Source organism: Theropithecus gelada, chromosome 15, assembly GCF_003255815.1.
Source record: "Theropithecus gelada isolate Dixy chromosome 15, Tgel_1.0, whole genome shotgun sequence".
NCBI classification, from domain to species: Eukaryota; Metazoa; Chordata; class Mammalia; order Primates; family Cercopithecidae; genus Theropithecus; species Theropithecus gelada.
Genome location: NC_037683.1, coordinates 85,652,903 through 85,676,778, shown reverse-complemented (window position 1 = coordinate 85,676,778; position 23,876 = coordinate 85,652,903). Strand labels below are relative to the sequence as shown.

The 23,876-nt window shown below is 41.3% G+C and overlaps 1 protein-coding gene across 4 annotated transcripts in view; it reads right to left on the bottom strand.

Moving 5' to 3' along the window:
• The window catches only part of GDA (guanine deaminase), a 113,107-nt gene that overhangs the window by 41,980 nt on the left and 47,251 nt on the right, over nt 1-23,876 (bottom strand). For 3 of the 4 annotated variants that reach the window (XR_003115925.1, XM_025359457.1, XM_025359459.1), the window contains exons 2-3: nt 17,446-17,534; nt 7,970-8,141 (exon numbers count right to left, since the gene is read on the bottom strand). Coding sequence is in view for 3 of the 4 variants with exons in the window: in XM_025359457.1 (XP_025215242.1) it covers nt 7,970-8,141; nt 17,446-17,534 (261 nt within the window). In the remaining variant the exon portion in view is untranslated. The remainder of the gene's footprint in view (nt 1-7,969; nt 8,142-17,445; nt 17,535-23,876) is intronic. The other variant, XM_025359458.1, reaches the window with a different exon arrangement.

Here is a 23,876-nt window from a genome sequence, read left to right as displayed (position 1 = left end):
AATGACATTTGGGACCCAAATTCACTGCCTTCACTACTCATCCTGTAATGAAGTTACCATCAACAAGTGCTACCTCCACCCACCTATTCCAGTCAGCACCTTACAGCATCACGGTATGAATGTATGTCCAGGATTTGATAGGCATTGGAGGGAATCTATTATCAAAAAGATAAGGAGGAGGAGAAAGAATCTGGAAAAAATCTTAGAGGAAACAATCTATAAGGTCAGAAGAAAACTCAGTTAAAAGAAAACAACTATGACTCACATCCTCAAAGAAATAAAAGACACTATTGCACCCACAAAACAAGAACAGAATGCTATGAAAATCAGAAAGCAGGAGCTCTCCAAAAGTAAAAATATTATAAATGAAATGTGGAAGCCAGTAGGAGGGTTGTAGGAGAAATTACAAGAGAATTGCTCAGGAAAAGGAAAAGATGAAAATCAAAGGTGAGAACATAAGAAAATTAGGCTCAATCTAGGCAGTCTGACGTTTAGAATAAGAAATCTAAATTTTTTTTTAATAAATGGAAGGGACAAAAATATGAAAAATACACTCATCTCTAAAATTAAAATCCTCATAGAATTGTCAGCACAGGGAATAAAAAGAGAACCCAAAGTAAGGCATATAATTTTGAGATATTAAGTCTGTAAGTATAGAAAAGATGCTAAAAAGTCTAGGAAAAAAAGAACTGGTCACAGATAAATGACAGGCCTCACAACGACATTGGATTTCTCACTAACAATGCTGGAAGCAGAACAATGCCTTCATATTCAACTCATATATATCATTCTGTAACCAAAAATCCTAAGTAAATAATCAAAGTACTTAGAAAATAGAACACACTCTATTATATAGTTTTCTATTTTCTAAGTACTTTAGAAAATTTTCTAAGGGCCACAGTGACACACAGACCCTTAACTACTTGCAAAAAAATGCAATGCTCATGTTCTAGCAATTCAAAAGGAGGTCTTCCCACAAGTACATATAAGTTGTTTGTCACAATAGGAGTTTTTTTGTTTGTTTGTTTTTGAGAAGGAGTCTCGCTCTGTTGCCCAGGCTGGAGTGCAGTGGCCGGATCTCAGCTCACTGCAAGCTCCGCCTCCCACGTTTACACCATTCTCCTGCCTCAGCCTCCCGAGTAGCTGGGACTACAGGCATCTGCCACCATGCCCGTCTAGTTTTTTGTATTTTTTTAGTAAAGACGGAGTTTCACCGTGTTAGCCAGGATGGTCTCGATCTCCTGACCTCGTGATCCGCCCGTCTCGGCCTCCCAAAGTGCTGGGATTACAGGCTTGAGCCACCGCGCCCGGCCAGGAGTTATTTTTTAACATACAATTTTATACCCCGGTAAATTATCAATCAAGTGTGAAGGTAGCATAGAAATATGATTAAGTACTGAATGACTTGAAAATGTTGCTCTCCATGAACTCTTTCTTAGGAAGTTTTTAGAAACTGTCTTTTAGTAAAACACGAAAGTAATCCAAAGAAAAGTAATTCCTGGATCCAGGGAGTGGGCATTAAAGGCAAGAAAGAGGCAAAGAGAATACCAAGATTACAGTAGTGCCAGAGAGAATGCTGGCCAGAAACAAAAGAATGGGAGGAGGTGAAAAGATCCTCAAGAAAGAAAATGGAACTGATATTGCCTGACCTGTCTGAGCACTTGGGAAAAGGACTAGTGGATTGAGTACTTTGGGGCGTATCTTTAGCAGAAGCTTTTAAAGTGCAGAGGAAAACCCTCCAGACGGTGGCTCTTGCTTATGTTTTGCCTGTTATTAGCTATGGGACCTTGAGAAAGTTGCTTACATTCCATGTTTCCTCCTTTGTGAAAGAAGAGGGTTTTCTTGACTAGTACAGACATCAGAAGCTCAAGTGTCTGCAGGACTGAAATAGTTTGGAGTTAGGATAATAGAAAGGAACATGCCGTACCTTGGACAGTAGCCTCTAACAAGATTCAGTGTGTTGCATTTTGTTGTTGTTGTTGTTATTTTAGGTTTTGTTTCTTGAGACAGGGTCTTGCTCTGGAGTGCAGTGGTGCCATCACACATCACAGCTCACTGTAGCCTTGAATTCTTGGGTTCGAGAGAGCCTTCCACCTCAGCCTCCCAAGTAGCTGGGACTACAGATGCATGCCACCATGCCTAGCTATTTTTTGTTTGTTTGTTTGTTTGTTTTGAGACGGAGTCTCGCTCTGTCGCCCAGGCTGGAGTGCAGTGGCCGGATCTCAGCTCACTGCAAGCTCCGCCTCCCGGGTTTACGCCGTTCTCCTGCCTCAGCCTCCCGAGTAGCTGGGACTACAGGCACCCGCCACCTCGCCCGGCTAGTTTTTTGTATTTTTTAGTAGAGAGGGGGTTTCACCGTGTTAGCCAGGATGGTCTCGATCTCCTGACCTCGTGATCCACCCGTCTCGGCCTCCCAAAGTGCTGGGATTACAGGCGTGAGCCACCGTGCCCAGCCACTATTTTTTTTTTTAAGACAAGCCCTTGCTATGTTACCCAGGCCGGTCTTGAATTCATGACCCCAAGTGATCCTCTTGCCCTCAGACTCCCAAAGTTGTTGGAATTACAGGCACGAGCCACCGCATCTGGCCCAGTCAATTGCTTTAAAAAAGCAAATGAGAACTCAGCAACATTGGTTAGTCCCAAAAGTCAAAAGAATTTGGAAACCTGTCAATTTTTCCAAATATTAAGACAATTTCCATGTAAAACAAAGAGATCTGGCTACCAGTAGAGGATGTTTAGAACTTGTCAGTTACAGACAAGGATGAACTCTCCATCACAAATCCAGGTGAAAAGCCAATACCATGACAAAGGTATCAAATTTAATCTCCAGCAACTAGAAAAGTGTATGGGTTCTAGGAGGTGCTTAGTAAATATCTACTGAATGAACACCTGAGGAAGCAGAATTACTAAAACAACAAGAGACATAAAATGAACAAAAAATAGCATACTTCGATGAATAGGACAGGATGTCGTATCCTTGAAAGAGGAAGAGGTTATTATAAATAGTAAGAGTGAATTAATGATTTACAAAATTGGCCCATACCATCTCCTAAGAATGTAGTATGAAAGAAAAGTTTAGAGACATGAAAATAGAACAGAAGTTTCAACATTTTTCTAATAGTAATTATCAAAAGAAAGAATATATTGAAGAGAGGAATATACTCATAGAGAGAGAGACAGAAGGAGAAATAACAGAATTCCTAGAAACAGAAGGAAAACAGGCGTTCTCTTATTGAAAGAACTATGTATTAAAGAGAATGAACTGAATAATTAAACTGAGAATGAATTGAGATGATCAACAATTATAATTTCAAAATATCAGGAATGAAGAAAAAAATCCCAAAGGCCAGAAAATTAACTAGAAAGAAATGGGAATCAGATTGATGTTGGCGCATTGGATGCTGATAAATAATTTTTTTTTTTTTTTTTTTTGAGACAGAGTCTCGCTCTGCCGCCCAGGCTGGAGTGCAGTGGCCGGATCTCAGCTCACTGCAAGCTCCGCCTCCTGGGTTTACGCCATTCTCCTGCCTCAGCCTCCCGAGTAGCTGGGACTACAGGCGCCCGCCACCTCGCCCAGCTAGTTTTTTGTATTTTTTAGTAGAGACGGGGTTTCACCGTGTTAGCCAGGATGGTCTCGATCTCCTGACCTCGTGATCCGCCCGTCTCGGCCTCCCAAAGTGCTGGGATTACAGGCTTGAGCCACCGCACCCAGCCTAATAATTTCAAATAGAATTCTCTCTACAGCTAAGGCATTGTTCAAGAGTCAAAAAAAAAAAAAGTAAAGCCATTTTTGATAATTCTAGGTTTTAGAATATTTATCACCCACCTGATTGGAAAGAATTGTCAGAGGATATATTCCAACAAAAATGAATGAAGACAGGGATCCAAGTTGCAAAATAAAAAGCAAAGTTCATTGTTAAATTATAATTATTATTGAGACGGAGTCTTGCTCTGTCACCCAGGCTGGAGTGCAATGGCACACCTTGGCTCACTGCAACCTCCACCTCCTGGGTTCAAGTGATTCTCCTGCCTCAGCCTCCTGGGTAGCTGGGATTACAGGCACCCACCATCATGCCTGGCTAATTTTTGTATTTTTAGTAGAGGCGGGGTTTTACCACGTTGGCTAGGCTGGTCTTGAACTCCTGACCTCAGGTAATATCCACCCGCCTAGGCCTCCCAAAGTGCTGGGATTATAGGCATGAGCCACTGTGTCCAGCCCTCATTGTTAAATTAAGTGCAGATGTTAACAAATAAAAAACTGGAATTAAATTGAGATAATTTTTAAAAATTAAACTTAAAAGTTAAATTAAATACAGTATACATGGCAAAAAAATGTAACTAAAATCTCAGATGCTATAACATAGGACATGGCAAAAAGGGTAGGAATGAAGAAGGGAACAGAATGAAAATGCTCTTGTCTCACCATTATGGGAGAATATGGAGCAAAATAATAGAACTGTTCAAGACTTTTAACAGCTTCATCTCATAAAGATAGAAAAAAAGTCAAATCAACAGAGAAAACACAGTCTTCTTTTAAAAAATTGCAGAATAATCATAAAAATTAACCTTTTATTGGGTCATAAATCTCAGCTATCCCCAAGAAAAATGACACATTACATTTACTAACCAAACTAAAATAAAACTCAAAATTAAAACAGACATGTAATTTAAATTTTTCAAAATTTTCAAAATTTTAAGCACTTTTCTACAATCTTAAAGATGAAATCAAAATGGAAAGCAGGGGCTATTTAGAAGCACTACACAAACACTGACAGTAAGCCCCTTCCTCAGTGTCAGGCCTAAACCAGGAGGTATGTGGCTTATGTGGGGAGAAGGTTTTAATGAATGAGAAATTGTAGCTTCAAACTGGACTGTGTTAAAGTAAACTAAATTTGGCCTGAGCATGCTTCTCAACTTTGAGTTCATAAGGAACTGCAACCTAACTTAGTATATCAACTCACTGAAAGCCTAATTAGTAATATGCTTTTGTAACAAATAGCTGAGTCTCAGCCAGTCGCAGCAGCTAAGCTCTAGCCAGTCACAGGTGCCAAGTGATCAGAACAAGTTTGAATAAGGCAAACCCAGAGCTGTGTAACAATCAAGCTGTTGCTGTACCTCACTTCCATTTTCTGTCTTAAATGCTGCCTGCCCACACTGCTGGGCAGAGTTCTCTGAACCTTTCCTGGTTCTGAGAGCTGCCTGATTCTGGAATCGTTCTTTGCTGAATTTACTCTGTTAAATTTAATTTGTGTGAAGTTTTTCTTTCAACAACTAGAATGAACTGAAAACACTAGAAAGTTCAGGAACTGCCCTAATTACAATAAAGGGATCGGACAGGGAGACCCCTGAGAAAGGGAAGAAGGAAGGGAGGAAGGAAACCCAAAGCTACTCCTGTTTATTCCACTGAGTTCAGCCCATTGAGTAGGCTACACGGCTAGTTAACACATCTCAACACTCTTAAACAGATATCAGCCATACCCTCAGTGCCTCCAACTTAAAAGTTTATGGGCCCACACTCATTCATTCTTAGACACATAAGAAACATAGGAGATGTGCTCTCCAATTTATTTAATTATTTATTTATTTATTTATTTATTTATTTTTATTTAGTTTTTTTGAGACAGAGTCTCGTTCTGTCACCCAGGCTGGAGTGCAGTGGCCTGATCTTGGCTCATTGCAACCTCCTCCTCCTGAGTTCAAGCGATTCTCACGCCTCAGCCTCCTGAGTAGCTGAGCTTACAGGTGCATGCCACCATGCCCAGCTAATTTTTGAATTTTTAGTAGAGACGGGATTTCTCCATATTGGTCAGGCTGGTCTTGAACTCCTGACCTCAGGTGATCCGCCCACCTTGGTCTCCCAAAGTGCCAGGATTACAGGCCTGACATCAAATACTTAAACCACCACCACACTCGGCCTGACATCAAATACTTGAACAAATCTCTGATGTCAGAAATAATTTATATGGAGTATTGCCCGAAAAATATATAGTCCTTGATACTCTATCCCTCTAAACATGAAAGAATGATCTATCTGAACTTTTTGGTAGTATAGCATCTTTACAATATATATTTTGACAGCATAGTGTCTATCCATACTAAGGAATACTGAGATTAATTTTCTTGAGTTTCAGTATGAAGCACAGATATGCTTTACCTTAACAAATGTGTTTTTTAATCATAAAAGCAGAGTAAATTTCGTAACTGATTTCCCTCTTTGGGTCAGGTTCTAGAAATGTAAAGCCAAATTCATGACAAACTAACAAATGCATGGACCCCCACAGTAGACATTGATTACTTGGTTTTATTTTACTTTTCCCTCCCCCTTGTTTTCTTCTCCTTTATTACATGACTCATTTTCTTTTGTTGTATATTACGTAATTTTCAGCTATCTCACATTCTTTTAGAACAATGTGAGGTATAAATAAATTTTGACAATAAAGATTTGGTGTGGTTAACACCATTCATTAACACAATGCGCCAGCTACTTTATACACAGCTTTAGTCCTTCTCAGCTTTTCTAGTGTCATGTGGTGCATGCTAAATGTGTAAGATCCACAATTGCACTGAATTTATAATTATGTGAGGCAAGTGTATAAATGCTAGCACTTGCTCGGCCAGGCGCGGCAGCTCAAGCCTGTAATCCCAACACTTTGGGAGGCCGAGGCAGGTGGATCTTGAGGTCAAGAGTTCAAGACCAGCCTGACCTATATGGTGAAACCTTGTCTCTACTAAAAATACAAAAATTAGCCAGGCATGGTGGCAGGTGCCTGTAATCTCAGCTACTCGGGAGACTGAGGCAGGAGATTGCTTGAACCTGGGCGGCAGAGGTTGCAGTGAGCCGAGAGCATACCACTGCATTCCAGCCTGGGTGACAGACTGAGACTCTGTCTTAAAAAAAAAAAAAAAAAAAAAAAAAATGTTAGCACTTGCTTTTACTCTTTAAGGCTGGAATGATGCAAGACCAAAAAAACTGGCAAGATGGTTAAGTCAGTAGATGTGGAAGGCTTATAATACTGCCAACACCACATTTAGTGAACACCTTAGGAGGAATCAATGGGTCCGACAAAAATCCATGAGTGTTCAGACCAAGTGCGCTGAACACCCAAGACATAATGGTCAGATAAGGCGGCATTTCCGCTTTAGCTCCTTTACTGCAGAAACTGTTTCTGATTCCTGAGTGGTTTCTGGTTCTGGGCATAGGATTGGAGTACAAAGAAAGGAACTGATTTTCCTGAAAGAGGAGAAGGAAGGACACTTTCAGAGCCTTCAACATATGGCTGGCACACACTGCTGCCACTGTTCAATGACTGTACTAGCCCCAGAGTTCCCTCTAGTGGTGTCAGTGCTCAAGTCACATTACCAAGTGCCTCCTTGCAAAGCTCCCAGAGTAACACAATATCCCTTCTAACAGTAATTTAAATTTTTAATTTTAAATTTCCTTGGCTATTTTTAAAGCAAACAAATAGAGCTCTTACCATGTGCCAGGCACTATTCTAAGAATTTTACAAATATTAACTTGCTTAATTATCACGAGAATCCTGTGAAACAGGTACTATCATGATCTCTATTTTTTACAGATGGGAAAAGTGAGTCACATAACTCTGCAAAGGTCACATAACGAATCCATATGGTCCTCAGAACAGCATTATGGATTGGCAGGAGTAGGGAACCACACATATTCAGTAAACCCAAATTTGGTAAAGTAAAACACAGGAAGTAAGAGAGTAACGTAAACCCACCAGATTGGGGTTTTGGAAACTTGGATTCAAATTCTCTCTTTGCCACTGACTAGCTATGTAGGTAAAGTGGTCACAAACTCACTGGACTGTTAAAAAAAAAAAACTTAAAAATTCTCTGTGGCCCATCTTAGGCTTAACTGCCTATGCTTTATAATTTATATCTGTCCTAAGAAACTGATACTCCTATAGATGACCAAACAGAATATCATACTCACACACAAGATACTTACGACAACTCTGGTATATACTTCTTCCGCAAAGTCAATGTTCTGGAATCTGTGTTCTGCAGGAAATGTGTACTTGGTCAGCCACTCCAAGAATGGCAGGTCTACGTTACTTCCAGAAAAGGAATACTGAGAGGCATGGATGTGTGTATCAACCAGCCCAGGCATGAAGAACTCACTGGAAATTAAGATGAGAAGAAAAGTGTTTAATAATATCTATCTTCATTTTCCGTATTTTTTAAATCACATTTTTTTCCTAAGCATGATTTCACTGTTCACCCCACGCAGGTTTATAAGTGACGCAATCAGACAACTGTAAATTCTCCAATTATTTAGAGGTCAGGACATAAAAATGAAGCTCTGCTAGGAGAGATATAGCTCCTAGGTTGGAATAGCTGGTGGGGGGTTAACCAGTGATGATGGAGGGAGGGAAAAACACAGCATTGAGAAGAGGCAAAGCAGCAGTGGCACAAGAAAGGAGGGGAGCCCTGATTTAATCCTGAGACTTCGTTCTCACAATGGGTGGCTGTAGGTCAGAGAGCAAGAATGCAAGAGGAGGTCTAAACTTCTATAGTCATGCTGAGGAATGTGCACACGAGTCACTAAGGGGGACTAAAGGTGAGAAACAGACCGGCTGCAATTTTAGACTCAGCAGTCATCTTGATCTTGTCTGACCACAAGAAACCTAGTCTTTTCCCATGTGTTACAGAAACTGAGTTCTGAAATAGAAGCAGCAAGAACAAGCTGGTTAGGGACAGGTGATCTCAGGAGATGGACCACAAACGGGCAGTGCTGTAAGTGGTGAAGTGAAGAGGGAGTTATGATGCTGTGGCAAGCATGCTCGGGAGGCTTGTGATCACTAATGCTGCCACCATGATCCACCAATTCATATTCATATTTCTATTAATTCTTAAAATTAGAAAGTCCTGGAAAGTGTTCAGAGGCAGCACCCACAGAATCGAGGCAGTATGGTGCTGACAGACACTTAATGTTTTTCTAAAGAGCTAATGCAGTTCACCACAGTCTCTAGTAAGTATCCAACCTCATCCAAACAGATATTTGCCAAAAGATGGGACCGTCTACTGCCAACATTATCCTAGGTAAATATTCAATCACGTAAGCAACTTGAACTTGAAACCTGACATCACAAAGAATTCCTCATGCTATCAAATCAAATGTATACATACCACCTAACTGTAAGCCGAATAAAGCCATGAGTAACTCTAAATGCTTTATTTTAAAACAAGAGCAAGGAATGGCAGACTCAGTGGTCATCTTGATCTTGTCTGACTACACGAAAGCCTCTACATCACATGGAAAAGACTAGCTTTTTTGTAGTCAGTTATTATAATAATGATGGTGATGGCAGCTAATGTTTCCTCAATATGTACATTCACTAGGCACTGGCACAGCGTTCTACATACATCATCTCATCTGTGGGCAGCAGTTAAGTGTATACATTCTGGTTTTGGCCTGCTTAGATCTGAAATCAGGTTTGACCATAAATCAGCAGTTAGATATTTGACATATTCAAAAAAAAAAAACTGTGTGACTCAGTTTCCCCTTATGTAAAATGGAGATAGTAGTAGCATCATAGAGCTGACGTGAGGATGTATTTAGTGTGTGTAAGAACAATGCCTAGATAATGGAAAGCATCAATAAATGTTATGGATGATGATGATGATGTAATGTTCACAAGAAACTTACGAAGTATGAGAGTACTGTTACCCTCCTTTACATAAGGGTAAGCTAAAGCTCAGGGAATTTATGTAGCTTGCAAAAAAGTAACTGTTAACCAGTCAGTTTTGGAGCTGGGATTCAAACCCAGGCAGTTTGTTGGTTCAGTACTCTTGGTCACTACGTTCCACGTGATGGAATTGTTAATTCACTAACTATGGAAATGAACTTTTAAGGACATCAAGAAGTCAGCATTAAGTGGGCCTATAATGTGGGAAGCACTCCGAAAGGGAAGGTGGAGTACGGATTTCTCTCAGCTATCAGTCACTGACCTCTCCACAATGTCAGTCCTTTGGGTCTTTGCTTTCTCTCCCATCATAAAATGGAATAGCAGTGTAACTTCCTCATGCAGTTAAATTGTTTAACCAAATAATATTTCCCAAATGTCTACTCTGTTTAGGAAACTCTGCCAAGCCCTGTGGAGAGTCCAGAGAAAAACAAGGCATATTGTCCTCAAAGACTTTATAATCTAGTTCAGGAGATTATGGGTGAATGAGGGAGAGAGAGAGGAGGAAGAAAAAGGAGGAGAAAGAAAAAGGAGAGGAGGAGAAGAGGAAAAGGAAGAGAAAGGAGGAGGAGGAGAAGGAGAAGAAAAGGAGGAGGAGGAGGAAGAGGAGGAGGGAAGAAGAGGAGGAAGAAGAAGAAGAGGAAGAAGAAAAGCAAGAAAAGAAAGAAGAAGGAGAAGGGAGAAGAGGAAGAAGAAAAGAAGGAGGTGGAGGCCGGGCACGGTGGCTCACGCCTGTAATCCCAGCACTTTGGGAGGCCGAGGCTGGCAAATCACGATGTCAGGAGATCGAGACCAACCTCGCTAACACGGTGAAACCCTGTCTCTACTAAACACACACACACACACACACACACAATTAGCTAGGCATGGTGGCAGGCGACTGTAGTCCCAGCTACTCAGGAGGCTGAGGCAGGAGAACAGTGTGAACCTGAAAGGTGGAGCTTTCAGTGAGCCAAGATCGCACTGCTGCACTCCAGCCTAGGTGACGGAGCAAGACTCCTTCTCAAAAAAAAAAAAAAAAAAAAAAAAAAGAGGAGGAGGAAGAAGGGAAAAAGAAAAAGGAGGAAACAGAGAGAGGTAGATCTGGTCTCAGACATAAAAAGTCTTAGTGAGCAATTTCACTTCTATTTACCCAAATGCAATAAAACATAGGTTTAAGAAAAGAATTGTATGAGAATGTTCATAGAAGTTGTATGCATACTAGCCCCAAACTGGAAGCAATGTAAATATCTACCACCAGAAAATATGGATAAACAAACCATGGTTCAATGTAATACTATGCAGCAATAAAAGTGAATGAACTGATGGACACAACAATATGAATATGTCAAAAACATTAGGTTGAATGGAAGAATTCAGACACAAAAGAGTACATATTGAGTTATTCTATGTATATGATGTTCAAAAATAGTCAAAAGTAATCTGTGTGAGAGAAGACAAACAATGTCTGCCTATCGGGGCAGTAGAGACTGGAAGGGGCTCAAGGGAACTTCCTAGGATAAGAATGTTTTACATCTTGACTGGTGTGCTGGTTATCTGGGTATATACGTATTTGCCAAAACTTATCAAATTATGTATCTGAGATCTCTGTATTTTGCTGTATAAAAATTTTTCCTAAAAACAGGAAAAAGTTTTTTTAAAGGGTCTTGAATACTCAATTTAGTGAATTAACATACATGTGTTATTGGGGAGCTAAGACAAAGGGGATCATGAGAATATGGGTTTGTGTTTTTTTCCTTTGGCAGACTGTGATATATTGAGCTTAGGGTTTAGGATGATGAATCTAGGGGTGGTGGCCATGTGTTGAGTGACTCCCGAGTCTCCCAGTGGGGATACTTTTAATTAAAAACCATGGTGATGGATACAGAAAGGAAAAGGATGAATATGAAAAAAAAAAAAAAAACTTGATGTTTTATTAGCTCTAGGAAACAAAGGAGAGAAGTAAGTCAAAGTGAGTAAGTTTTTTGTTTGTTTGTTTGAGATGAAGTTTTGCTCTTGTTGCCCAGGCTGGAGTACAATGGCACGATCTCAGGTCACTGCAACCTCTGCCTTCTGGGTTCAAGCAATTCTCCTGCCTCAACCTCCCGAGTAGCTGGGATTACAGTTGCCCACCACCACACCCAGCTAATTTTTTGTATTTTTAGTAGAGACAGGGTTTCACCATGTTGTCCAGGCTGGTCTCGAACTCCTGAGCTCAGGTGATCCACCTGCCTCGGCCTCCCAAAGTGCTGGGATTACAGGCGTGAGTCACCTCACCTGGCTGCGAGTAAGTTTTTGAGCATGTGAGCATGAACATATGACATAAAGAATAGAGAATCTAGAAGGAAAGTCTGTTTTTTATGGCGAGAGGGTTATGATGCCATATTAAACCCAGTGTCAAAGTGTGACTGCCAACTGTCCAAGAAGTAATTGGGGATGTGGGATAAGAGGTCACATAAGAGTTAAAGAAATGATTCAGGGCCGGGCGTGGTGGCTCACGCCTGTAATCCCAGCACTTTGGGAGGCTGAGGCTGGCGGATCATGAGGTCAGGAGATCAAGACCATCCTGGCTAACACGGTGAAACCCTGTCTCTACTGAAAATACAAAAATTTAGCCAGGCGTGGTGGCAGGTGCCTGTAGTCCCAGCTACTAGGGAGGCTGAAGCAGGAGAATGGGTGAACCCAAGAGGCGGAGCTTGCAGTAAGCGGAGATCGCGCCACTGCACTCCAGCCTGGGAGACAGAGCAAGACTCCGTCTCAAAAAAAAAAAAAAAAAAAAAGAGAAACGATTCAGATTTGAGGGTCTTCTCTATATAAGTAACTCTAGAAGTTGGTGATGCCAGAGATCTCTGTGGAAGAAAGAACAAACCAACATCTTAAGCAGCACCTTCGACTTCAGGAGTAAGACTGAGAAAGAGAAGATCAGGATCAATCTTGGCAGTTACTATGAGGAGAACAGAGGGAACCCAGCATGGAGAGGTGTCAGGGACAGTAACGAAGAGACATTCAAGAAGGAGCAGGGCAATGACTAGTGCCAAAAACTGTAAGGGTCAAAAATGCATGACCTCAGGAATAATCCTGAGACCCCAGTGCAATCAACAGGGGAGACACCCAGTTTCAGAAGGATTTAGTTCTTCATTTAAAAAGTACTCACTGAGTCTCTAGAATGTTTTGGTTACTGCACTAAGTGCTAAAAAGAGAGTGTTTGGAAAAGTCCTGTGCAGATGGAGAGTTCCCTTTTAAAATATTTGATAGTGAAAGTTAGGATGCAGAAGAGTTCAAGTCACTTTATGTTTTTCATGTAGGGGAAATGAGCATGTTCTTCGTAGCTGAGATGAGAGAGTTAAAGATGATTCAGAGTACAAAGTCTTCAGAGGCAACAGAAGCGCAAGGATTTATTGCATCTGATGTGTGATTTTTTTTTTTTTTTACCCAGAAAAGTTACAATCCTTTTAAGGAAATAGTAAGCATTGTGAAATGATTATCAATAAAAAGATTCTGAGAATCAAGGTTACAGTCCAGGATTTATTACAGATATATCTGTACACACAGAAGCATGGAATGTGAGAGTGCACATGACATTAGAGGTCAGCGAGCTCACCTACTCATTTTGCAGAGAGAAGAAAAGGAAAGTCTGGGATTGCAAGTTTATTTTCGACTTGCAATTTGTTGGTGGCTCAGCCAGGATTCAAACTTGGTTCTCCACTCACAACATCACTTATGGCTAAATTGTAGCTACTAACAGCCCAGCTGCAGGCAAAGCAGAGAAGAGATCCGAAGGCTGCAGCAGAAGGTAAAAAAGCTCTCCTTTCTCCCTTCTTTTCAGCTTTCCTCTTCTCACTTTACTTAATCCGCATCATAATTTCCTCAGAGAATCTCAACTTCCCCCAGGTATTCCAAATCTGCAGTGTTGGCCAAGCCACATCAAAACCTGAGCAAAAAAAATTATGTCTATATCCCCCATATATGCTTATCAGAACATCCACCCATCTTTTCACCAAATGGAAAACATTAATAAAGTTTTATCATCAAAAAACAATACAGGTGTGTATCAATATATGTGTGTGTTACCCAAACCATCATCACCCTCATCAACCTGCCCTACCGGTAATGCAATGGCCCCATGGGTCTGGGAATCCAGGTTATTTGAAAGTGACTGTTCCATTGCACAAAAAAATGCATGGCTGTGAAACAAACAACATCCTGTCTTTATTTAAAATGTTGGTGTTTTGTTCATCATGAGTTTTTGCATTGATTTTTTTTTTTTTGAGATGGGAATCTCACCTCTGGAGTGCAGTGGCACAATCTCGGCTCACTGCAACCTTCACCTCCCGGGTTCAAGCAGTTCTCCTGCCTCAGCCTCCCGAGTAGCTGGGCTTACAGGCACCTGCCACCACACCTGGCTAATTTTTTTTTTCTTTTTCTTTTTCTTTGTGACAGAGTCTCACTCTGTAGCCCAGGCTGGAGTGCAGTGGCACTATCTCTGCTCACCACAAGCTCCGCCTCTGGGGTTCACACCATTCTCCTGCCTCAGCCTCCCGAGTAGCTGGGACTACAGGCACCTGCCACCACGCCCAGCTAATGTTTTGTATTTTTAGTAGAGACGGGGTTTCGCCGTGTTAGCCAGGACAGTCTCTATCTCCTGACCTCGTGATGCGCGCCCACCCAGGCCTCCCAAAGTGCTGGGATTACAGGCATGAGCCACCGCACCTGGCCCACACCTGGCTAATTTTTGTATTTTTAGTAGAGATGGGGTTTCACCGTATTTGCCAGGTTGGTCTTGAACTACTGACCTCAAGTGATCTGCCCACCTCGGCCTCCCAAAGTGCTGGGATTACAGGCATGAGCCACTGTGCCCGGCCATGCATTCATTTTTTTATTTTAAAATATTGCCTTAAAAGTATTGATCTTGGTCACTGAATTTTTGCCCCTCCCCCGCTGCTTTTAAATTTTGTGCCTGAGGTGAATGCCTCACTCCTCTCACCCTAATCCTGGCCCTGCAAACCTGTCCACCGTCCATGGCCACCGTCTGATTCACTCCTACCACAGCACTGCCCATGGTACTCCAGCTGTGATTTTCATTTTTAAAAAATCCACATGGTACTGAGATAGACTTGTAGATACACTGTGTATTGGGCCAAGTCTATTAAAAATGATCTGAGACATCCCTTTATGGTATTTTAATCATGACTTAAATTCAACTGCACATAACTTGTGTGCTTGATATAAGAATCTCTTTGCATTTTAAATATAATTTTTCTTCAAAGACTTCAGTCTTCTACTAAAATTTAAATTATTTCTTACCTTACTACTTCTTTGTGTGCAGTACTTACATACGGCCCCCAGAATCTGCATTTCTGATGGATTTAATTTCAAAAGCAACCTCATAAAGAGGAAGAAAAGGATGTGAAGACCCACAGTTACGTTTACTCTCCTCCCCATCCTACAACCACTTCCACCATTCTCTCATCCCATCTCAGCCTCCACTTCAACTACTTCCAAGCCTTCTTCTAATCCTCCATCACAAAGACACACAAGGAGGAGACTATCAATGTCAGTTGTTCCTCATCATAGATTCTTACGTGAAAATCTAGGAAGAGGAAGTAGATGGTAACAGCAGAAGCTACTATATTCATTACCATGCCCACCACCCACACACTTCCAAGTCCATAGAGAGGCAGCAGGGAGAGGGAAGGAGGCAAGGCATGTGAGTAGAACTGCAGGTGGAGTGAAACTTTATAAACAGTTACTCTGTCTCTCTGGACTATGACCAGAGATGAGCTTCATAGTCTAGATGAGCTCAAAGAGGGAAAGTGGCTTACTTCACATTTAACATCTGCAAAACTACAGTCTGTGGATTCAAACCAGGTATTTTCATTCCTAGTTCAATGTTTCTCTATTACGTGAAACAATGTTCCTCTATATTATGTGAAAGTCAATTTCCAAGTTTTCAGTGTTTTCAGAATATAAATGGTACCACTTTTATTGATCTTGGAACTTATTTGGCCTGAAACAAGATAAAATATTTTAGCTTTAAAAAAGTCTTCCCATTCATGTCCTTTGCAGGGATATGGATGATGCTGGAAGCCATGACTCTCGGCAAACTAACACAGGAACAGAAAACCAAACACCGCATGTTCTCATTCATAAGTGGGAGTTGAACAATAAGAACAAATGGACACAGGGAGGGGAACATCACACACCGGGGCCTGTTGGGGGATGGGGGGCAAGGGGAGGGAGAGCATTAGGACAAATATCTAATGCATGTGGGGCTTAAAACCTAGATGAAGGGTTGATAGGTGCAGCAAACCACCATGGCACATGTATACGTATGTAACAAACCTGCACATTCTGCACATGTATCCCAGAACTTAAAGTAAAATAAATGTAAAATAAAATAAAATAAAAAATATAATCAAAAAAAGTTTTCCCATTTCCATAAAACATATCAAGCAGGCTATGAGGAAACTGAGTTTTTTGTTTGTTTGTTTGTTTGTTTGTGTTTTTTTGATAGAGTCTTGTTCTTTCACCCAGGCTAGAGTGAAGTGGAGTGATCTCAGCTCACTGCAACCTGTGCCCCCTGGCTTCAAGAGATTCTTCTGCCTCAGCCACCCGAGTAGCTGGGATTACAGGTGCCACATGTGCCACCAGGCTAATTTTTGTATTTTTAGTAGAGACGGGGTTTCACCATGTTGGCCAAGCTGGTCTTGAACTCCTGATCTCAGGTGATCCACCCGCCTCGGCCTCCCAAAGTGCTAGGATTATACGTGTGAGCCACCATGCCTGGCCCAATCATTTCTTTAAAAACTGTATAACATATATTAAATATATGTTATATATAAAATACATGTTATATATAAAATATAACAAATATTAAAAATCACTAAAGGTAGTTGAAATATAATATCACAGCTCAAGTGGGCTTCTGAACTTCCCCAACCAATTGATTCTCAAATTTTCTTTTCTCCCTACTTCTTTTGTTTTTGCGTGGCTTTTTTTTTTTTTAACGGAGTCTCGCTCTGTTACCCAGGCTAGAATGCAGTGGCGTGATCTTGGCTCACTGCAACCTCCGCCTCCCGGCTCACTGCAAGCTCTGCCTCCCAGGTTCACGTCATTCTCCTGCCTCAGCCTCCCGAGTAGCTGGGATTACAGGTGCCCACCACCACACCCAGCTAATTTTTTGTATTTTTCGGTAGAGACGGGGTTTCACCATGTTAACCAGGATGGTCTCCATCTCCTGACCTCGTGATCCGCCCGTTTCGGCCTCCCAAAGTGCTGGGATTACAGGCGTGAGCCACCACGCCTGCCTCCTCCCTACTTCTTAATAGTTAACCTCTATCATACCCACCCCACCTTGTTTCCTTCCTTTATAGAAGCTATCACAATCTACCATGGTCATGCTCAGGTATCTGTTTGCTTGTTTACTGTCTTTGTCCCCCATGGACTGTAAACCCTGTGAGGACAAGGACTTTGAAGATCTTTTTCACCTCCAGACCCTAGGTACTGCACATAGCATGCTCAACAAATATATGCTAAAGAAATTGATGAACCATGGCAGCCTCTAGCTCTCTTAAGTTTCCATCCTTCAGCTTACTGTTTACCTTTTCCTTCCCATCTCCTCCTTTAACAAATAATTAATGAAAAATAATTATTTTAAAATTAATATTATTTTTTAAAGTCTCTCTGTCTCTCAAGGCAGGTTTTCTATAATTTAAGCTTATTAGTGGCACCCAGTAAAAGGGAAGAAGTAACAACTTACTGGTGGCTCAGTTCTCTTATTTCACATGGCTTGAAGCACCATTCTTGGGCCAGTTTTTCTTGTTGAGATGCTTCTTCTAAAAACACTATCTTTAAAAGACAGAAAGAAAAGAAAAGAAACACATATTAGTGAGTCATAGTCATTTGTTTTTATTAAATATGTAAATCTTCTTAAAAGAGACTATACTATAGCCGAGTTAAAAGGTATTTGAGACCAAATGGAATTGAGTTTAGAGGCAAAAAAAAAAAGACAAGGGTTTGCTTTTGGTCATCCAAAGACAAGCTGTGTGTGATTTCTCCTTTTCTGCCATAATACTGATGTTAAGTGAGACTTCAAAAATTCTCAGTTGAAGATACAAGGTATTAAAAGTGGCTAATTGGAGAGGCGGAGCAGGATGGCAGAATAGAAGGCTTCACCAATCACCCGCTGCAAGGACACCAATTTAACAAGTATTTATATTAAAAATACCTTCATAAGAACTACAAATCAGGTGAGCAGTCATGGTACCTGGTTTTAACTTCATCTTGCTCAAAGAGGCACTGATGAGATACAAAAGCCAGCCTTGAATTGCACATGCCACCCCTTCCCTACCCGCCAGGTCGTTGTGGTGTGGTATGCAGAGCATTTATGGGCGCTGATGGAAGGAGAGCATAGCAATTATGAGCCACTGAACTCAGTGCTGTTCTGTTACGGCAGAAAAGAAAACTGGACCAAACTTAGCTGATGTCTGCCCACAGAGGGAGTATTCAAACCAGCCCTGGCCAGAGGAGAATTGCTGATCCCAGCAGTTGGGACTTGAGTTTCCACAAGCCTAGCCACAGACCACAGCAGGCTAAAGTGCCCAGGGGCCCTAATAAACTTAAAAGGCAGTCTAGGCCACAAGGACTGCAACTTTTATGTGAGTCCTAGTGCTGAACTGGGCCCAGAGACAACAGACTGGGCAGGGGTGAACACAACCTCCAGAGACACAAATTGGGGTGGCTGCAGGAGGGGTGCCTCCCCTCCCCTAACTCCAGGCCACACAGCTCATGGCTCCAAAAGAGACTCCTTCCTTCCACTCAGGGAGAGGAGAGGGAAGAGTGGGGAGGATTTTTTCTTGCATCTTGGATACTGGGTCAGCCACAGCAGGATAGGGCACCTGTCAGGGGTGTGAGGCTGTCTTTCCAGGCCCTAACTCCTTGATAGCATTTCTAGACATACTTTGGGTCAAAAGGGAACCTGACGCCTTGAAAGAAAGGACTCAGTCCTGGTAGGATTCGTCACCTGCTAACTGAAGAGCCCTTGGGCCCTGAATAACCAGCAGCAATACGCAGGTACTATGGTGAGGGCCTTGGGTGAAACTCAGCACATTCCTAGCTGTGGTGGCTATGGGGCAAGACTTCTTCTGCTTGAGGAAAGCAGAGGGTAAACGGAACTTTGTCTTGCACTTTAAATACCAGCTCGGCCACAGAAGAATAAAACATCAAGCAGGCTCCTGGGGTCCCCAATTCCAGAATTTGGCTCCTGTACAGCATTTATGGATCTGCCCTGGTCCAGAGGGAAGCCCACTGCTCTGAAGAGTGAATCCCAGGCCAGGCAGAATTCACCACAAGTTGACTAAGAATCCTTGGGCTTTAAGGGAACACAGGCAGTAGTCTGGCAGTACTTCCCGTGGACCTGTGGTGGCAGTGGCCACAAGGAAAGGCTCCTCCACCTTTGAAAAGTGGAGGGAAGAGTGGGAAGAACTGCTTCTTGTGGTTTGAGGGTCAGCTCAACCACAGTACAATAGAATACTAGGTGGCTTTCTAAGGCTTTTGACTCTAGTCACTAGCTCCCTGATGGCACCTCTAGAACTGCCAGGGGACTGGGGTGACTCATGATCCTAAAGGGAAGGATACAAGCCTGGTTGGCTTCACCACGTGCTGATTGTAGAGCCCCAGGGCCTTGAGTGAACATAGATAGTAGCCAGGGAGTGATTACAGCAAGCCGTGGGCAACACCTAGTGCTGTGCTGGCTTCAAGTCTGACCCAGCACAGTCATAGTGATTGTGGCCACAAGGGTGCTTGTGTCACTCTACCCCAAGCTTCAGGTGGTTAAGAACACAGAGAGAGACTGTTTGTTTGGGAGATAGCAAGGGAAGAGAACAAGAGTCTCTGCCTGGTAAACCAGAGAATTCTTCCAGATCTTGTCCAGGACCATCAAGGCACTACCTTTACGAGTCGGCAAGAACCACACTGTTACTGGGCTTGGGGTGCCCCCTAAAGCAGATATAGCTTAGATCACAACACCAAAGTCTTTTCAAATATCTGGAAAGCCTTCCCAAGAAAGATAGGTACAAGCAAGCCCAGACAGTGACAACTACAATAAATACCTAACTCTTCAATGCTCAGGCACAGACAAACATCTACAAGTATCAAGACATTCCAGGAAAAAAATGACCTTACCAAATGAACTAAATAAAGTACCAGGGACTAATCCAGAAGAGAGAAAGATATGTAACCTTTCAGAAAGAGACTTCAAAATACTTGTTTTGAGGAAGCTCAAAGAAATTCAAGATAACACAGAGAAATAATTCATAATTCTATCAGATAAATTTAACAAAGAGCTTTAAATAATTAAAAAGAATCAAGCAAAAATTCTGAAGCTGAAAAATGCAATTGGCATAATGAAGACTGCATCAGACTATTGTTGTTGTTGTTTTGAGAAGGAGTCTTGCCCTATCACCAGGCTAGAGGGCAGTGGCGCCATCTTGTGTCACTGCAACCTCCACCTCCTGGGTTCAAGCGATTCTTGTGCCTCAGCCTCCCAAGTAGCTGAGATTACAGGCATGCACCACCACACCCAGCTAATTTTTGTATTTTTAGTAGAGACAGGGTTTCACAATGTTGGCCAGGATGGTCTTGATCTCCTGACCTCGTGACCCACCCGCCTTGGCTTCCCAAAGTGCTGGGATTACAGGTGTAAGGCACTGTGCCCAGCCCAGAGTATTTTGATAGCAGAATCGATCAAGCAGAAGAAAAAATTCATGAGCTTGAAAATAGGCTATTTGAAGCCAGGCACGGTGGCTCATGCCTATAATCTCAGCACTTTGGGAGGCCAAGGCAGGTGAATCACAAGGTCAGGAGTTCAAGACCAGCCTGGCCAAGATGGTGAAACCCCGTCTCTACTAAAACTACAAAAATTAGCTGGGCATGGTGGTGGGTGCCTGTAATCCCAGCTACTCGGGAGGCTGAGGCAGAGAATTGCTTGAACCTGGGAGGCAGAGTTTGCAGTGAGCCAAGATTGCGCCACTGCATTCCAGCCTGGGTGGGGAAAAAAAGGCTATTTGAAAATACACAGTCAGAGGAGACAAAAATAAAAGAATAAAAAACAATGAAGTAAGCCTGTAGGATCTAAAAATCCACAAATTCAGTAACTCTTAGATTTGCCTCTAAAGAGGAGGCAGGAAAAGAGATAGGGATGGAAAGTTTATTCAAACGGATAATAAACAACATTCCAAACCTAGAGAAAGATACCAATATCCAAGTACAAGAAGGTATAGAATACCAAGCACATTTAATCGAAAGAAGAGTACCTCAAGGCATTTAATAAACTCTCAAAGATCAAGGATAAAGAAAGAATCCTAAAAGCAGCAAGAGAAAAGAAGTATGGCCAGGCACAGTGGCTCATGCCTGTAATCCCAGCACTTTGGGAGGCCGAGGTGGGTGGATCACCTGAGGTCAGGAGTTCAAGGCCAGCCTGGTCAACATGGTGAAACCCCATCTCTACTAAAAAATACAAAAAATTAGCCAGGCATGGTGGTAGACACCTGTAATCCCAGCTATTGGGGAGGCTGAGGCAGGAGAATCGCTTGAACCCAGGAGGCGGAGGTTGCAGTGTGCCAAGATCGCGCCATCGCACTCCAGCCTGGGCAACAAGAGTGAAACTCCATCTCAAAAAGAGAAAAAAAAAGAAAAAGGAAAAAGAAACAAATAACATATAATGGAACTCCAATACATCTGGCAGCAGGTTTTTCCATGGGAAGCTTACAGACCAGGAAAGAGTGGCATGACATATTTAAAGTGCTGAAGGAATATCAAATATTAAAATAATATTAAAAAATCCTTTTATCCTAGAATAGTTTATCTGGCAAAAATATCCATCAAACATGAAGGAGAAATAAAGACTTTCCCAGACAAACAAAAGCTGAGGAATTTTATCAACACTAGACCTGTCCTATAAAAAATACTAAAGGGAGTACCTCAATCAGAAAGAAAAGGATGTTAATGAGTAATAAGTAATCACATGAACGTATAAAACTCACTGGTGCTAGTCAGTAAGCAGAAAAGCACAAATATTGTAACACTGTAACCGTGGTGTATAAACTACTCTTATCCTAAGTAGAAAGAATATATGATGAACCAATCAAAAATAATAACTGCAGCAACTTTTCAAAACATGGACAGAACAATAAGATATAAATAGAAATAACAAAAAGTTAAAAAAGGGAAGGGTGGTAAAGTTCAGGTGTAGAGTTTTTATTAGTTTTCTTTGATTTTTTGTTTGTTTGTTTATGCAAACAGTAGTAAGTTGTTACCAGCTTAAAATAATAGGTTATACGATAGATACAAAAAGATATAAAAAGATAGATATATGATAGATGATAAATAGCAAGAAACTGAATCACATCACCAGAGAAAATCACCTTCACTAAAGGAAGACAGGAAGAAGGAAAAAGAAGACCACAAAACCAGGAAACAACAAAATGGAAGGACTAAGTCATTATTTATCAATAATAAGTTTGAATGACAGGACTAAGTCTTTACTTATCAATAATAGCATTTAGTCCATTTACATTTGATAAAAACATTATTACATTCGATAACGTTGAATGTAAATATACTAAACTCTTCAATCAAAAGACACAAGAGTAGCTGAATGGATTTAAACACACACACACACACACACACACAAGACTGAATGATCTGTTGTCTACAAAAATCACACTTCATCTATAAAGACACAAATAGACTGAAAATAAAGGGATGGAAAAAGATACTCCATGCCAATGGAAACCAAAAAAGAGCAGGAGTAGCTATATTTCTATCAGGCAAAATGGATTTCAAGACAAAAACTATAAGAAGAGACACAGAAGGTCACTATATAATGATAAAGAAATCAATTCAGCAAGAGGATATAACAATTTTAAAAATATATGCACCCAACACTGGAGTACCTAGATATATGGAGCAAATACTATTAGAGCTAAAGAGAGAGATAGGCCCAATAAAATAATAGCTGGAGACTTCAGCACCTCACTTTCAGCATGGGAGAGATCTTCCAGCAAGGAAATCAACAAAGGAACATCAGACTTAATCTGCACTATAGATCAAATGTATCTAATAGATATTGATAGAACACCTCATCCAATGGCGGCAGAATATACATTCTTTTCCTCAGCACATGAATCATTCTCAAGGATAGACCATATGTTAGGTCAAAGAACAAGTCTTAAAACACCCAAAAAATTGAAATGATATCAAGCAACTCTGACCACAATGAAATAAATAACGAGAATGTCTGAAAAGTATACAGACACACGGAAATTAGATAACATGCCCCTGAATAACCAGTGGGTCAATGAAGAAATTAAGAAGGAAATTGAAAAATTCATTGAAACAAATGATAATGGAAACATAACATACCAAAATCTATGGGATACAGCAAAAGCAGTACTAATAGGGAAGTTTATAGCTCTAAGTGCCTACACCAAAAAAAGAGAGAAAAACTTCAAATCAGTAATCTACAATGCATCTTAAAGAACTAGAAAAGCAAGAACAAACCATACCCAAAATCAGCAAAAGAAAAGAAATAATAAAGATCAGAGCAGAAATAAATGAATTTCAAATGAAGAAAACAATATTAAAAAATCAGTGAAACAAAAAGTTGGTTTTTTGAATAAACAAAATTGGCAAACCGTTAGCTAGACTAAGTAAAAAAGAGAGATGATCTGGCCAGGTGCAATGGCTCACACCTGTAATCCCCGCACTTACAGAGGCCAAGGCGGGGGATGGGGAGGCAGATCACGAGGTCAGGAGTTTGAGACTAGCCTGGCCAAAATAGTGAATCCCTGTCTCTACTAAAAAATTAGCCAGGCGTGGTGGCAGGCACCTGTAACCCCAGCTACTCGGTAGGCTGAGACAGGAGAATAGCTTGAACTCCAGAGGCAGAGATTGCACTGAGCCAAGATCGCACCACTGCACTCCAGCCTGGGTGACAGTGCGAGACTCTGTCTCAAAAAAAAAAAAAAAAAGAGAGATGATCCAAATAAAATGAGAGATGAAAAAGGTGACATTATAACGGACACTGCAGAAATTCAAAGGGTCATTAGTGTCTACTATGAGCAACTATATACCAATAAATTGGAAAATCTAGAAGAAAGGACAAATTCCTAGACACATACAACCTACCAA